At 28.2% G+C, this 18,645-nt stretch overlaps 1 protein-coding gene across 1 annotated transcript; it reads left to right on the top strand.

The window, feature by feature from the left end:
* Positions 1–16,912: 16,912 nt before the first annotated feature.
* LOC133802592 (cyclin-dependent protein kinase inhibitor SMR4-like) lies at positions 16,913–17,332 on the top strand. Its single transcript, XM_062240932.1, has one exon. The coding sequence runs from the start codon at positions 16,989–16,991 to the stop codon at positions 17,205–17,207; it is 219 nt and encodes a 72-aa protein (XP_062096916.1). The 5' UTR covers positions 16,913–16,988; the 3' UTR covers positions 17,208–17,332.
* The last annotated feature ends 1,313 nt before the right edge of the window (positions 17,333–18,645 follow it).

Genomic DNA, 18,645 nt, shown 5'->3' on the forward strand with positions numbered 1-18,645 from the left:
ACTGGGTATAAGCCAGTGATGTAAATCCAGTACGGAAGTCTAAAAAGCATAAGAGTCTATCGGATCAAAACCTCCTATCGTATTATGCTAAAGGTGTAAACTAGTATATACACATACACGGCAAGAACAGTTTGAATAAAAACTGACAAAATGGGAAACAAAGATTGCTTACTTACACAATAATGGCGACGACAGAGAGATTGTCGATTGAAGAAGAGGTAGCAAATAAGAACTCACTGACTCGAACAGACCAGGATTTCTTTGTTTCTTTGGTCGAGAAAACATGCGCGGGACAGAAGCTTTTTAGGAAGGTCTCTGGTTTTCTTTTTTCTTCTTTTCTTGCTTATGGTGAACAAAAGTGAAAAAGAAGATGAAGAGTGGGGTCTTGTATATATAGGTGGGAAAAAGGAATTAATCTGGAACGTTGAACAAAATCCTTGCAAAATCCAACGGTCAGGGATCAATGACAAGATGGCGCCGAAAAGGTGTCAGACGGGCGATCGTGGGCGTGTTTCCAAGGTACTCAAGTACCAAAAATGAGCAATACCCAATTAATGCGTGTCCATTTTCAAGAGTGTATGACGGTACAGTTCTCAAAGAAAGTAGTTCAAAAGTTTCCTTCTCTTAGGATTCAAACAAATACTTTTGAGGGGGCAAGATGTTACACCCAGATTTCGAGCTATGTTAATTATGACCTCGAAAGTTGGATTCGCAAATAAGTGGACTCATAAGATTGGAAACATGCTCCAGGATTGTATGTCGAGCTTGCAGGATATAGACGACCTCGAGCATGGTGACCTCGAAGTATTCATGATATCGAAAGATAGCTCCGGGAACAAACTCATCTTCAGGGACGACTTCGGATCAGGGGTCCCGAGCTCGACGCACGTACGATCTCGAAAGCCATGTGGCCTCGGGAGATGCTTCTAGCTCGATAGATGACGGGAAACCTGGGAAGCTAAAGCCTTAGAGATACGCGATAACCACCTTGAATATCTACAAGTGTTATAAATATGAGATGCAATCCTCATTTATTATTATAAATCCCAAAGAATCGTGGGATATTATTTGGTCAGTTATACGTCTCCTGGTCTTCAGGGGACGTTTCCTTTTATATCTGATTATATGCATTTAAAGCTATTTATTTTATTTATACAAAAAGAGTAACTACCCAAAATATGTGGGATAGTATTCTGCAGCCTTCTCTATAAATAGAGAGACCATGCACCATTGTAAATGACCGAAATTCTGATCCTTGAGAGAAAACTCTGGAGAATTCATTCTTGAAGAATTCCTAGAGATAATCTTGATTTTAATAACAAAGACTCGTGGACTAGGCAGATTTAACTGCTGAACCACGTAAAAATCGTGTGTTTACATTGTCTTATTTCAATTAGCCATTATCAACTATTGTTTATGTGCTCTTCTTTCACTGTTTGACGAAAAACGGCGTCAACAATATATATGAATAAGACAAAGTATAATTAAGAGAGATAGAGGAGAAAATTGATGTTCTGCTTTGAAGTAGATTTTTTTTTTTTTATTTTAGTATGTTAGACCATTTATAAAAAAAAATTAGGCAGCTCATTTATGTCTAGTACGAGATATTTTTTTGCCATTTATTTTTATATTGTAACATATTTAAAGAAAATTAGTCTTTCTTTTATCAAAAAAAAAAATCTTACTGGGTCGGATCTGACCCACTCCATCACATCAGGGGCGGGTCTGACTTGACCCGCATCAAATGCCTTAACGGGGCAGATCGAGGCATAAACTTAGCGGGTCGGAGCGAATCTTTAGCGGGGCGGGGCCGACCCGCTCATTTATATCCCTAATAGGATAGAAAATAAGCAAGATTTTAGTATATTTCATTTCTTTTTTCATTTGGAGGCAGATATATTTGAATTTTCCTAAAGAAATTAATTTTCCTTTTCTTGCTCTCTTCACAATGATTTGTTGTTTTGTTTTTAGTTTTTCAATTAAACAAAAGGCTCCTTTCACTCTAAACTGGTTCTTCATTCCACATATCTGTGTGTTAGTCTTAGTTTTAAATTTTTGTTTATTTTTTAATTAAATAATTAATTAGAAATTTAAGGGTATTTTGGTCTTATTATAAAATTTGTTGGCTGAATTTGAGTTGAAGGTTTTTTTTTTCAACTTTATAAAACAAACGGTTTCGTTTATAATTGTTTGAACAAAAAGTACAAAATAATATAAAATTAAAACATATGAACCAAAATAGTATAAATCTGTAAAATTATTACCTATTATAACTAATTAAAGATACTATATATATATATATAACTCTCAATTTTATATTCTTCAATTATAGAAATACTATTTTAGTCATTCGCATTTTAGCTAATTAAACACTAGAATTAGCTATTTGATTTGAAAGATTCCAATGATAATTTTATATTTTATAAAGTGTTTATATTTTTTAGGATGCTGTGTTTTGTCTTATTATTTGTTTAGATCATGTATTTTGACAAATTATTTTTTGGATCTTATATTTTGTAAAATAATTCAAATAGAACTTTAAACCTGATTTTGGTCAAAGTTTTCTTAATTGAAATCACAAATAATTCACCAAACTAACAATTCAGAATAAAAATAAAATCATTCTGCTTAAAATTTGTGTTGTTATATTCAATTTTTTTTCTTCATCAAAATTGAGTTTATGGGTCTATTTGAGTCATTTTACAAAATATAAGGTCCAAAAATAATTTTTTTAAAGCACAAGGTCCAAACAGTTAATCAGAAAAAATACAGGATCCAAAAAAATATAAAAAAAAAATTAGCCCTACAATTTATTACAATAAGTATTTTTAATTAATTTATTATATTGTATTTTATGAAATTAAAGTAGAATAGTATAAATAAAAAAATAAACTTATAAAAAGTATCAATTTTTTTTATTTAAGACTTTTTACCTAAAGGTTTCTACTAAGGAGCATTATATTTGCACCTCAAAATTTGATCAAGACTCCATATTTTTATTAAAAATTAATACATAATATATATTTTTTCAACTTATGCTCACATTTTTCTATTTTTTTTTCTTTTTCATATTCTAAAAAATACATAAAAATAATATATATTTTAAATATTTAAATAAAAAATTAAAACAAAAAATATAAATATTTGATGACAAAGCAGATAGTTTTATCTATTGTCTCGATATGATATCAATTACGACATATATCTTTAAAACGCAATAGATCTCTTTTTAATTTGCCAGATAATAAAGCATCATCTATGATAATTTTTGTTCCTTTAGGCATTAATATAATGGCTCTTCCAGAACCTTCAATCAAATTTGCACTACGTGATATTGTATTAACATTTGCTTCTATTATTGTTAACTTTGAAAACTATTTATCACTTCTAAGTATTGTATGATGTGTTGTTGCGTTGTCCACTAAACATATATCTTCACCATCATTCTTGGAATCAAGTAAAGGATGAAAAATGTCAATTTCTTTATTAACCAACAAAAAGAAAAAAAAACATAATAAGTTCTAAATAGAAATACTTAAACATAAGTTCATAAAATAAACATACCAAACTAAAGTTCTTAAGACAAAATAAATAACGGACAAATGTGTCAAACATGACAAATAAAATAACTCTAATTATAGGCTTTCTCATCGCCAGTAGAAATATTCATGTTACCATTGATGGGATTATCGGTAAAAAAAATCAGCAACATCCAAGTTTGTAATATCCAAGGATTCATTGTGGAGGGCATCACCTTGATAGGCAAAGTTTACTTTTATATTTTTCTCGTTCTCATTCAAAGGGGCTTGATAAAGATCAACAAGATGTTTGGACGTACAACAAGTATGTGACCAATGTCCTTTCATACCACAGCTGAAACATAAGTTTTCATAAGTTTTTTTATTCTTATTTTATGGACTCTTTCCCTTATGTTCATTGCTTGTGGTTTTCAACAAAGTAGATGAGCTATTATTATAACCACCACCTTGCCAAACATTACTTCGACCACGACTGTGTCTGCGTCCACATCCATGTCCACGACCCGACTATAATTGTCGGATGTCATAGCATTCACTTTAAGGAATGGGGCGGACCCAGTTGGGTGAGACACATAATTTTTCATCAAAAGTTCATTATTTTGTTATGCTACTAGAAGACATGAAATCAATTATGAGTACTTTTTAAAACATTGTCCTCTATATTGTTGCTGCAGGAGAATATTTGAGGCATGAAAGGTAGAATATGCTTTTTCTAACATATCATTGTCAATAATCTTTTCTCCACACAATTTTAATTTAGAAGTAATTTTAAACATTCCAAAGTTATACTCACTTACTGATTTAAACTCTTGCAACCTCAAGTGCAACCATTCGTTTTGAGCATTTGACAGTATGACGGTTTTTTGGTGGTCATATCTTTCTTTCAAACTTTTCCATAGAGTAAGAGGATCTATTATTGTCTGATATTCAGATTTTAACCCCTCATGGATATGGTGGCGAAAAAAAGTCATAGCCTTGGCCTTATTTTGGCTTGATCATTCGTTGTTATCTTTGACAGTGTCTCTAAGACCTTTAGCATCCAAGTGGATTTCAGCATTAAGAATCCATGATAAGTAATTTCTTCTAGAAATATCAAGTGATACAAAGTCGAGTTTTGTGAGATTTTCCATGAAGAAAATTATCATAGAATAAAATTCAAAATTTTAGAAAAATAAACATTTGAGAAATTCTATTGCAAATATTATTAATAGATAAGGTGGTAAGTGTGATATACCAAATTATTATTTTTGACTAATAAAATTGAATCTCTAATAGCAACAGGTGAACTAAATCTTGGTATTTTAACACTTTATAATTATCATGCAATATTGACAACAATTTATAATATTATGCCATGCACCATATAAAAACTAAATCATTAAAAACTAGATCTTTTCTGCCCAGAGTTACCTTGGAGGCTGCGGTTTCAGGTAGAAAACTTCAGCTGAACAAGCTGTATATATTGTTGCTTCAGCAGAGTAAAGTGAGGTTTGCCAACGTGGTTTGGTGCAGCTTCTTTATTCCGAAACACAGATTTGTTCTATGGCAAACTGTCCTTGGTCATCTTCTGACCCGAGACAATCTTACTCTTCGGCAGATCCCTCTTGAGTCTCCCTTATGCCCAGTTTGTGAGATAGATTTGGAATCTCATGCGCATCTGTTTTTTGACTGCTTATACTCTCAGCAGGTTGTGCTTAATGTTGCTGATTGGTTGGGAATGGCTATTTGGCCCTCCAAATTCTGTGATTGGATTTCTTGGATGGATGGGCGGCCTAAAGGTCTTACTCAACGAGTCTTGGCTGCTGTCCTTGCTGCTAATGTATATTTCATTTGGCTAAATCGTAACAATTGTGTTTTTAATTTCGCAGTTATTTCTAGTAATAGGATTCTCTATCTGATTAAGACTAGCTTAAATGCTAGATTGCTGGTTTTACTAGGCAGAATCTTAGAATTCTTGGGAAAAACTTTCTTGATTCTATAGAACAGCTGTAATGTGGTTGTTCTTTTCTGTGTTGGTTCAGTTGTAATCCGCCTATTCTGAACTCTTTTTTGGGCTGATGTTTGTAACTTGTTAGTTGATTCAATAAAATTTATTTCTGAATAAAAAAAAATGTATAGGTTGCATAATTGTTTGTGTAATATTAACAAAAGCTTTTGAATATATATGAAAATGTAACATGACAAAGTGGAAATATACACATGCAATAACTAATATTATATGTTTGTCAAAGTAGACAACCAGAATCAACTAATACTACCATTTGTCTCCCAGCGCTACATTAATATGATAAAGAGGAAAAAAAATCAAAAGACACTACATAAAATTAAAACAATTGCTTGGAGTGGTTTCGGTCACATGAGTACATATATATGTGACTATATATATTTGTATAGTATATAGTCACTTTTTAGCTGATAATTTTTATCTTAGTTAGAGATTCATATTGATAACGTGTTATAAAACTATTGAGAATAATATAAATTAAAATATAAAAATAGATAGATAAATAGTAATGCAAATGAATAGTAAAATTTTGTGTATTATTTCAATAGGGGATGAACACTTATTTATACAGATAAATATATAGATAAATATATCCTAAAAAAAATCAAGTAACTACCACGAATACAATTAAGAATTAATATTGATATTTAACTTTAAGTAACTTAATGTGTCTCTAGTATAACATTAAAAATATATTTTTTAAAAAATATATAATATACATATTTAATTTATTAAAAAAACAAAACATAAAACAAAACAAAGGAGCCGTTGGACATCTTATATATGGGTTATGATAGTCTTGAAATGCACCAAAGAATGGATTGGTTGAAATAGTCCAATCCAATAGCTTTGTCCCGCCAATCAAACACACACCAGAATAATCAATCGGATTGGAACTCCAATATCTTGGAATCAAATCCATTGATTGGGGGGGGCCTTATCCTTAATGTTAGGGCTTTGTCTCTGCATCTTTCCATACCAAATACCTATAAAAATAGACACGTAATGAAGTTCAAATAATGGCTTCTATTAACTATTACTTTCTTTTTTTCAATTCTTTAACTAACAATAACATTATTATTCATTTTAATGAGTGGTGACTTTGGTAGGGAACTAGGGATCACATTTGGGCTCATAGACTTGAGAGTTAGAGAAGTTAATCATACAAAAAAATATAAACTGGCAATAATTTAAAGTATTGGTCTGCACTGCACAAACAATCATTCACTATATATTAAATAAAAATATAATAAAAAAATTAATTAATCCACTAAATCAAATTCAGATCAATCAATCGTATACACTAAAATAAATCACATCCACGTTTGAATCAATGTCTTTTATTTTATTTCAAAAAGGAATCAATTGGTTTGCACTGAATTTTTTGGATTAAAATATTATTTTCTTTTCGGTCAAAGAGATTTTTTGTATAAAAAAAATTGCAAATTATTTAATTTAGAATAAATAACACTTCGTGAGTATGTCTTAAATAATTCATAATGTTAAAAATTCTACAAAACTATTCACGATACTAAGAGATTTCTGAACATGAAAAAAAAAATAACAAGATATTTTGGCAATGTTTGAGTATCTGTCTAGTATGTTGGCTTTCATTTTGACTTTTGTATCAGTCAATTTTGATAAGGGATGTTGTTGTTTCTTGTTGTTATGGGCTTTTGCGAGAATTCTCCTCCAAATTTTGTTTAGAATAATATTTTTGTAATAATATCTCTATTATGTATCGGTCAGCCTTTTGACTCCTTGTTGGTAGGTGATTAAATATGGTTTTTGTCACAAAGAATGTCAGGGTGATTGTAAAATATTTATTTTAAATTGACATTTTTGCATTGATTTATATGATTAATTTTGTCCGGTAATTATGTTATATTATTTTAAATAATATAATATTAGATTAAATAATGTAACAAAATATAATTTGTCATACATTGTAACATATTATTGAGAATCATAAAATTGGACACATGTGTATGCCCAAATATGACATATTTTAGAGTTACAAAATCAGTTACAAATTTGTAACTCCTAAATATTACCTAATAATGTGTAGATTGTATGTTACACAATTGAGCTTAGATTTCACAAAGCCATTATGAAATATGGTTGTTTGAGACATGTTTTTAACTCTCATTAGGTGTATAAAAATTACAAAATCATGTGAGAAAGAGTTTTGGACGTTTTAGAAAAACTAAAAATTTTGTTGCTGAAATTGGAGGTGTGGTCCCAGCCACTGATAATCCTTGGCCGCAGCCTGGGAGACATAGACCAGTGGCCGCCACTGATATTCCTGGGCGCGGCCAGTGGTGCTGATAGACATTTCTCTTTTCAGTTTTTTTCTTTCTAATTTGAATGGTTCTAACAACCCAAGTAACTCTCAAATCTTCATTTTAATTCTATAAACATCTAATGAAATATTGGTAACAACCATTTGGGGGGAAATTTAAAATTCAAAAGGTATCTCAAACTCTATAAATAGGAGTCTAATTTTCACTTGTAAGACAACTCTATTTCTATCCACTAGAGCACTTGGCTATAAATATACCAAAATGTTTGATTATTCCAAAGAATTATTTCCAATATTGAGGGAATTCCTTAGTGATTGAGATATGGGGAAATAAGCTTTTGGACAAATGTTGTAAACCTTGTTCAAGTTGGTGATTCCCAATGCTCTTCACTTTGGTTGTGTAAGTGAGAGAGTTTTGCTTCTTGTTCTTGTTATTTCCTTTTTCTACAATTGCTTTTATCATCTCTTCTTCTATTTCTATTTACTTGTATTTTTGTGATAAGGATTGTAACACTTATTTATCTATTATCTTGTCTATTGTAACATTTTGCATAGAGTTGTATCTTTGGTTTTACAATTTTCATTGAGTATAATATATATCTCTAACAATCAAAAGCTTATTTTCTTTTTCAATGAAAGGAGAAACCATAGAGATCTTGTGAGGATCCAACTTTGGTTTTCTTCGAAGATCTAATGACTTTCATATAGTGATAGAAATAGGAAGAAAATTTTATAAATGAGATTCATTGTTTTCTAATCTTCTTTGCTTTTGCAAATATAGTGGTTAAATTATAAGATAATTCAACACCTTGAGTTTTTGCTATATGTGATTAATTAACATATTGTGTAAATAATCTAGTAGATTATTGGGTAATATGCTAGCATGTTATATAATTGTCTTATTTTGTGATAATGAGAAATTATTAGAATTACAATTTTATGAGTTTTATATGACGTATATAAATATATTGATTTTGTGAATCAATAGAAATGTGAAATCATATGTGTATGATATTTGTAATTTATGTTTACATATTAATACAGAGCCATGTTAGTATGATATAAGTCATATGTGTTGAAAATTATATGAAATTATATTGAAATAAAATAATGCACACATTTGTGAGATGTTAATAGGTTTTATCTTATATTATTGTTAGTATATGATTTGTGAATAAAAGAATTATTAGAGAATTTAAAATTTTCTCATTTCAAAGATGAGCATCTCATTTTATGAGATAAGAAAATATGAACCTAAGGGTAGGGGTGAACATTTGACCCGAAAAACCTGCCCGACCTGCAACCCAAAAACCCAATTTTTTGAAAAACCCGTCAAATTCGGGTGAAATTCGGTCCGAACCCGACATGATTAGGGTCGGATTCGAATTTTGAAATTAAGGGCACATGGGTTCGGGAGTAATTTTCGAAAAAATTAATGCGTTTTAAAAAAAAAAAAAACCAATGCCCAATTTGTAAAAAATCAGCATTACCAAACTAACAACAAAGTTAAAAAAAAAACACATGAGAAAAATTAAAACAAAAATTAAAAATTGTCAAAAAATGGTATTTTTTAATTTTTTTTACCAAGGCTCATTTTCGACCCAAAGCTCATTTTTGGACCAATCCCACCCAAAACCCAACCAAACCCAAAACCCGAAATCACCCCAAAACCCGAAAATTTCGGATCGGATTCAATACCACTTTCCTCCAATCGAACCCGATGCACCCAAAATTCAAAAATCCAACCCGTGTGCCCCCTACCTAATGGTTGTGTCATGCTATTGCAAGAAAAATGGATCAAGATGGATCCAAACATTTGAGATAGCATACTATCCAATAGACTTAGAGTCTAGAGTGTGGTCAAATGAAATATATTTGAGAATTATTTTGTGACAATAATTATTAAATATTCAATGTCTCAACGAGGAGACATTTCAAAATCAGAGAAGCAATTTTGATTCTTTACACCAATAGTGAATGAATTAAAGTGAACTTTATTCATTTTGGTTAAAGATGGTGGCATGTTTAAATTAATTTCAATGAGAAGATAATTTTAAACTAAAGCATAAGAAATCAAAGTGTTTAAATAAATCAATGAGAGTTTTTTTTTTTTTAAAGTATTTAAAAAAATTGACATCTTCAAATTAATTCTGATGAGAAAATCAATGGATGTCAAAATTGTATTTTCAAAAGAATCTCAAAGAGACTCTTAGAAAATACAAAAAAGTTGTTTAAGTGATTTTGAGATTATTTAGACAACTAAAAGTGAAAATTAATGATTATTTGTTTGACAAATTTTCACATGACATTTGTGTTCACATATTTTATTTTGTGAAATATATAAAAGAAAGCAATCAATTGAAAGTTACTTTCAAAGAAGTGTGTCTTGCTTTTGCAAGTAAATGAATCAAAATAAACTAACATTGAAGTTTTGTTTATTTTGATTTATTGTGAGCTTATCATGTGGCTTAAGGACTCACGATGAACTTTTTTTAATTATAAGTCTAGATTTATCTTGGAAGATAAAAGACTTCATAGAAATAAAGAGATTTCTATTTAAAAGTAATATTTTCACTTTATGTGAGAAATGTGGGGGTGATGCTCTAAAGTTAATCAATTTATATATCTCTAACAAATTAATCAAATATGGTCAACTTTGGCTCTTTTTGGATGGCTTTGGGAGAGCTTTTAAAGTCTTAAAGTTACTTTTAGGTGTGTTTTGATAAAATATTGAGATAACTTTTTGAATTTAGAAGAGTTTTTAAGAGAAGCATTAACTCACCAGCTTCTTCAAGAATGACTTCTAAAAAAACACGGGAGCTATTTTCTTATTTTAATGAATCTTTCATAATACCATTTTAACCCCTATTTTTTATAAAATAAAAAAATAAATTACATTTTTATCCTAAATTGTGCAGATAAGAGTTATAGAATACATTTTTTTTTTCTTAAAAAGTATTCTATCTAATTTTTCTAAAAAAAAAAACTAGGTACAATTCCTTTAGGATTTATTTTTCTTGTTATTGTTTTATATATAGAATCTTTTTTCTCTAACTATATTTAGATTTTTTATTTGAATATTCAATTTTAAATTTTAAATTTTTTTGTTAATTACGTTTAGATTTTTGTGATTTTTTTATTTATTAATTAATATAAGTATGCAATTATATATTTTTTTTCAAAAGAATGATTAATTTTTAAATAAGCTATTATTATTATAAATATTTATTTATGGTTAAATTTAATATTTATTTTATAAGAGTTTTTATGTAGTATATACCAAACACTCTGAAAAGTTCTTTAACAAAGAAAAAAATTCTTTCAAAATATTAATCAAAACAAGAATTAGAAAGCTCAAATTTTTACTAATCTTCTTCTTATGTCTAAAAGTAAAAGTAAAAACTAAGTCAAACAGACCATATGTATTCATTTATTTGATTAAATTTGTCTTTAATTTGTTTTTAATTTGATTATTCAATCTAAATAAATCTAGACAAATTTGGAGAATTAAATGAGTATCAAAGTATTTTTGAAATCAAAACGTTAATTAATTTTGTTCAAGAATTCTTTATCATCTTATTTAATTATAAAGCATTGTGAATTCATTTTAGAGATTATGTGTCATATGATAGGTTTTTGAGCTGATTTGGAAGTATTAAATGGCTAATTTCGAAATTGGACTATTACGAATGTAAAAGTAGCTAGTTTAGGAAAGAATGGAGATGGGAAGTTCGTCCACTATCAATAGTGAGTCATTCCAAAGGGTTGGCTTCCTTTCTTTCAAGTGAAAAAAGAATTGTATTGTTTATATTGAGAGCATAACTATGTAAAGAGTATTTTTTTTTTATCCCTAAAGCACTCTTAACAAATGAGCTACTCTATATCTATTTTACATTACCAAAATTCTACTTTTTATTTTTATTTTACATCAATTTACCATACACCAACTTCTCTATTTTAGATCACCAAAACTCTATTTGAATATTTTTTATTCATTTTAAATATTTTTTCACTTTCAATAAATATTTATATATTTTTTAATATTTGTAGTATTTATTCATATATGATATCAATTAAAACATATAATTATACTTTATTTTAAATTTATTTAAATTTATAAAACAAACTAAAGTGTAAATTGACTCAAAAATATACAAATAGTAAAGTTTTTATAAGAATGTTCATTATAAATATTGTAATAACACAATATAAAAAATAATATATTATAAAATTTAACAAATACCTAAATAACAAAACAAGTAATTAATGAACCATAAAGAATTACACTAAAATATTTAAAATATATAATATATCACAAACACACAATATATATATATATAAAATATGTATATATAAATACACACATTTATATATACTAGATACAAGCAACGTGCAATATGCACATTTGTTTAGTTTTATTTATAAAATTTATTAATTATTATTTTTATTAAATTTTTATTAATTTCATATAATTTTCAAATAAATATCTTATTTTAATTAAATAGTTTATTTATTTTTGTTTAAGTTTATATTTGTTCTAGTTTTTAAATTTTGGAGTGACAACAAGAGATTATATATTATATGTTTAATGTAATATTAAATATTATACGTGGATTTTAAATTTAAGTCTCTTGCTAGTTTTTAAAAAAAAAAAATAATTTGTTACTAATTAACAGTAGATTATATTATATGTTTAATATGATATTTTCTAATAAGTGAGTTTAAGTTTAATTAAATTTTATATAAGTTATAAATTATATGATTTTATTATTCTTAAATAATTATCATTGTAAAATATCTCAAAAATATCATATTTTAATTTGTTTAATTATTTATTATTTTGAAATAATTATAATTGTAAACTATCTCAAAAATATCCTATTTTAATTTGTTTAATTATTTATTATTTTAAAATAATTATTATGGTAAAATATCTAAAAAATATCATTTTTTTTTAATTTTTAATTTAATTTTATTTAAGTTTATTTGTTTACAAACTACCGTTAAATATAAGAATATTCAATATCCTATTTTATTTTATTTAAGTTTATTTGTTTACAAACTACCGTTAAATATAAGAATATTCTGTTAAATATAAGAATATTCCGTTAAAAGTTAACACTAAAAAAAATAAAAAACTGTTAAAACCAAGAATTTATGTTATCTACACACTTATTATATAGAAGTTTATTTGTTTACAAACTACCGTTAAATATAAGAATATTCTGTTAAATATAAGAATATTCCGTTAAAAGTTAACACTAAAAAAAATAAAAAACTGTTAAAACCAAGAATTTCCGTTATCTACACACTTATTATATAGAAGAGATACTAGGTAGAAGCAAGTGTAATGCACGTTTGCTTATTTTTGAAATTATAAACATTATTTATCATTTTGATAAAAAATTGTTCACTATTTTTAAAATATATATAATAAAATGAATTACAGTTCTATAGTATATATAAATATTTATATCAATAATATTTACATATATGACATATAAACACAATATTAACATAAATATATATTTGCATGGCTACATGACATATACATATATATATAAATTACAATAGTATTTAAAAAAATTAATAATAGAAATAAAATAAGAATAGAAAAAGTCATAGTGTAGAAATTAATATATATGCATCAATTATTTTTAGTTTCTAATGTCTCCCGCAATGTCCTTTGATGAATCACTTGATAAAAAACAAACTATCACACAAATTTATAAAATAAAAAAAATTATATGTATCATTTATTATTTTTAAATAAATATGATTTAATTATTTTAATTATCATAAAATATCTTAAAAATATCATATTTTAATTAATTAATTAATTTTTGTTTAAGTTTAAGTTTGTTCTAGTTTTGGAATTTGACGGTGATAAAAAAAATTATATATTATATGTTTAATATAATATTAAGTTTATGTTCAATTAAATTTTATTTAAGTTATAAAATATATGGTTTTATTATTTTTAAATAATTATCATTGTAAAATATCTTATTTTAATTTTTTTAATTAATTTTATTTTATTTAAATTTAAGTCATGTTTATAATCTAACGTTAAATATAAGAATATTCCGTTAAAGTTAACGGAAAAAAAAATCGTTAAATCCAAAATTTTTCGTTATCTACACACTTATTATATAGAAAAGATTTACATATCCACATAAATATATATATAAAGAGATTAGAAAAAGTAAAAAAAAAAAGAATGAGAGAGAATAAGTGGGAGTGTAAAAAATAATAAAATACTTTTACATTTGATGAATAGTGCTTTCTAAATGTAGCTGAGCAATAGTGCTTCATGTAAAAAAATATGTAAAATATCTAAGGTTTAGCTCATCTAATATAGAAGCCTTTTACTAGTTTTTAGCTACATATTTACAAACTAGGTATTTTAGCTATGCTAGTGCGAGTGTTCTTAGAGCAACTCCAATTTTGCTAGTCATGTTAAAAAATTAAATATTTTAGTTGATGATGTGATATTTTTTAACATCTTACCACTCCAACCATAACCCTTTTAGGCCGGTTATAATAACAATTTACTTTTTGACTAACTAAATATAGTCAGTGTGAAATGGTTAGCCAAATTGATGACATATTATTTTAATAATAGAAAAAGTAATGATGATAATTTAAATTTGTAAAAATTATTAAATTAATCTATGTTAGAAATATAAATTTGTAAAAATTATTAAATTAATCAACTTTAGATATTATAGGGAGCATGATTGGAATTGTGGGTGAACAGTTGGCCTGCATAACCCTCCCGGCCCGAACCCCGAGAACCCGCATTTTAAGAAAGCCCGTTCATTTTGGGCCTTATCCAATTCAAACCTGACATGTATTGGGTCGAGTTCAGGTTCTAAATTTTAACATACACGAGTTCGGGTTACACACGAACCCGACCGAGTGTATTTAAAAAAAATGAAACCGTAAAAAATAGCTTTTATTTTCTAATTTCTAATTTTCTATAAATTTATGTTTCATGATTATATTTTTTTCAAAATTTTTACCAAGACTCAATTTGTAAAAAAAAAAATCAATTGAACCAAACTAACTACAAACTTTACAAATTAGAAAAGTGCAAAAAAATAGTATTTTTGAAAATTTTGTATCAATGCCCATTGTCAGCCTAAAGCCCAATTGGCCTAGCCCAACCTGAAACCGACCCCACTCGATCCGACCAAATCCGAAATCCGAATTTTAACAAAAACCCAAAAAAATTCAAACCGGATTCGGAACCACTTTTCTCCACCCGAAACCCGTAAAACTCGAACCTGATGCACCAAAAAATCCGACTTGTGTGCCCCCGTAACTGGAATGATGGTATTAAAAGTGGCTAGCTAAAACAGTTTTTTAGCTAGTTTAGCTAAAATTTAACTATTAATTGTCTAGTGTGATTAAAGATGCTCTTAAAGTGCTTAGAAAGATGTACGAGGATTTTTCTAAGATTGTTTGGTTTATAAAAGAAACATTTGAAGTTTGTTTAGAAGAGGCCAAGTGTTGAAGGGATTTCAAAGTTTTAGTACTAATTATCAAGGACGTGGGGATTTTGCTTCGAGTTCTTCGCAAGGAAGAACTCTTCATCTGCAGGAGAAAGTGGATTGTGATGGAGTTCATGAGTACAAAGTCACCAAAGTTGATTGGTGTCATTAACCTAAATTGGTTGAGTTATACAACACAGAGTTGTGATTAGATTGATGTAGTCTTCAATAGTAGAATTAATGTTTGTATGTTATTTGTTAAGCCTTTACTTATAAGTTTAATGTTTGGGCATGACCCTATAAACTAGGCTAACCAAACACCTTGTGTCATTTCTTTTTATTGTTTCACGTTTACTTAATAAAAATATTTGGTAATACTTTATACAAGCGATTTTTTCACTTTATACAATAAATTGACACATCTTCTAAGGTGCAATTTTGAATTGTTTTGCTTGCTTACTTCATTAATTAAAGATACATCAAATCATGACTTAACACAAAAAATTTAGAATTTCAAATTAAATTCTATCCAAATTAACATATTTTAAGGATATTGAATTGTATATAAATTACACACAGTGATGTATCATCCATAAAAAAAAAAGTGTTACGTGGAATCCATAAATTATATGACTACAACTCACTATGACATATCTCTATATATAAATTTCATATAATTCCATTATATCATAATCATTACTCAATATATAAACAACGCGCTTCTCATAAGATTTCAAATCTTCACTAATATCAATTCATGTAAATTATCGATGTACTTTTATGCTATTTCAAAAGTTGATTCCCATAAAGAAGAATCCAATACAATAATAATCAATGGGATTGGAACTCCAATAGCTTCAAATCAAATACAATCTCCAAAGTACTTAAGCATTGATTGGAGCCTTAATCATTCCATAATGTCTTAAAAATAAACAAGCCTTCAATTATTTTTTCTTTTCCAATTCTTTAATCAACAATTCATTTTGGGCTCACCGACTTGAGAGTTTGTGAAGTTAGTCCTACCACAAAAAAAAAAAAAAATGTTGGTCTGCTGCACAAACAATCATTCACTAAATATTAAATTAAGATCATAAATAAATTAATTAATCTAATAAATCAAATTCAGATCATTGAATAGTACACACAAAATTTAAAAACCACATCCACCGACGAATTATCTGTCACCATATTATCCACACCCATCCCCAGTGGGGTCCCAAATAATAAAACACATTTTAAATTAAAAAAATAAATAAATTCAAATTTTGGTCTCAAATGAAAATTTCAACCCACTTGTAGTGTTTCCCGCGCGAACATCTCCACTCAACGTAGCCGCCGCCATATTTGAAAAAAACGCGCCGAAGATATGCCACGTGGAAACCACGTGGGTCGATTCTAACCGTTCAGAGCGTTACACGTCACCCTTGCCCGCTCATGCTTAGCTGTAACCCATCACATTCCTCGACCCGACCCGATTCGATCCGGTTGTAACGGCTCCGCTCCCCACTCTCGAGTTCGAGTCTTTGAACCGTATTTTGAAATTAATTTTTTTTTTTTAATTATTTATATATATATATACACACACTCGGTCTTGTTCTTCCACCTGTGGTAGCTGAAGCTTTTTCTCCTCTATCGGACGGTTGAAAATGGAGGAGTACGAGAGATCTGATACGACGGCGGAAGAAGACTGTACGACGCCGAAGCGGAGGGAGTGCCGGATTCCGGAGGCTTTCGTATGTCCACCGCCGCCGAAGAAGAAATCGATGTCCGGAACCAAACGACAACCGCCTAAGAACGGGTATTTTAAGCCACCGGATCTCGATTCTCTCTTTGTAATTCCTTCTAGACGCCAAGCCTGTGCTTAATTAATAATAGTTTAGAGTCGTTTATTCGATAGATTAGTTGTTTCAATTTCACTTTTTTTTTTTTTTAGATTATTTCATTATTTTGTATTTGGTTGGTGAATGTATATACATGAATTTCTAGCGTCGTTTAGAGTGTTCAACAAAATTAATTTGCCTCCAAAATCGTTAAAATTATAATTTTATCGTTTGGAGAAATAGAGTTTCGTTGGGTCATTTCATCGAACACTTGTGTTGGTTCTTTGAACAAACAAAGAAAATGCTGTCTAACCACTCACAACTGTGGCTTAGTTTTCACATTTTTAGGTTTTTCAATATAAAAATGCATTCATTTTTAAGAAAGACCAAATTTGTTGTGTTGTGAAATGTGAATTATTTACATAATATATACACATATATATATATATATATAAATATAAGGTGTGGTGGTTGTATGGGACTATAGAAGATGGGGACAAAGTGCATTAAGAAAGAAAAGGACCGAATTGAAAAAATGGGTTTTGTTTTGGTATGCATTTAGAAGCAACGTTTGAGCTAGTTTTGACCCCTAACTACAACTAGTTTCGGATTGTAGCTAAAACGAATGACATTTGAGCTGAAATCCAACACTTCATTTTATTTTTTTTGTGTCTCTTTATTATCATACAAAGCAAAATCTGGATTTGCTCTGCCTTTGTTTATTTGATGCCATGTACCTCTCTTCTCACCAATGCCAAAGACCACACTTTTGTTTTAACTACTTATCTTTATTTTTTCTACCTTTCATGATTAAGAAAACCATTATGATAATTCAAGTCATTAAGATGATTTAATGGGTTATTATTAAAATGTACAATAACTAATTAAGCTTTACTTGTCATCTTTTTTTTATATAAAAATAAGGGCACACATAACAATATAATTTTTTTTTGAAAAATACAATTTTGCTTTTCAAATTCTCTTGGTTTGAACACTACTTGATCCTTTAACATGTTAGCAATTCATTTGGGTGCTATTGAGAAGTTAAAAGGTTTTGATTAGGGCTGTGCAGAAATTTTTACAACCTGCCCAACCTGAATAATCCGCCCAAACTAACCTGAAAAAACCGCCAAAAAACGCAACCTAAATAAATCGACCAAAATTTAAACTGCCCAATTGTTACATTGAGCGGGTTGAAAATAATTATCAACTCTCCCAATATAACCTAATCTGCCAAATTAAGAATTTATTATTTTTAATATATTCAAATAAATATATAAATTAATTAAGTTTTGTTTTAATTTTTTACAATAAATTTAAAATATTATTTTAAGCTTAAAAAGATAAAATTCACATTATTAGTACTGTATTTAAAAGAAAAAATGTAATAAAAAAAAATACCACTTTTGTTTGGGCGGGTTGACCCGACCAACCCGCCAAAAAAAAAAATACAATTTCGGTTTGGGCGGGTTAACCCGACCAA

Source organism: Humulus lupulus, chromosome 9, assembly GCF_963169125.1.
Source record: "Humulus lupulus chromosome 9, drHumLupu1.1, whole genome shotgun sequence".
Classification (NCBI taxonomy): domain Eukaryota; kingdom Viridiplantae; phylum Streptophyta; class Magnoliopsida; order Rosales; family Cannabaceae; genus Humulus; species Humulus lupulus.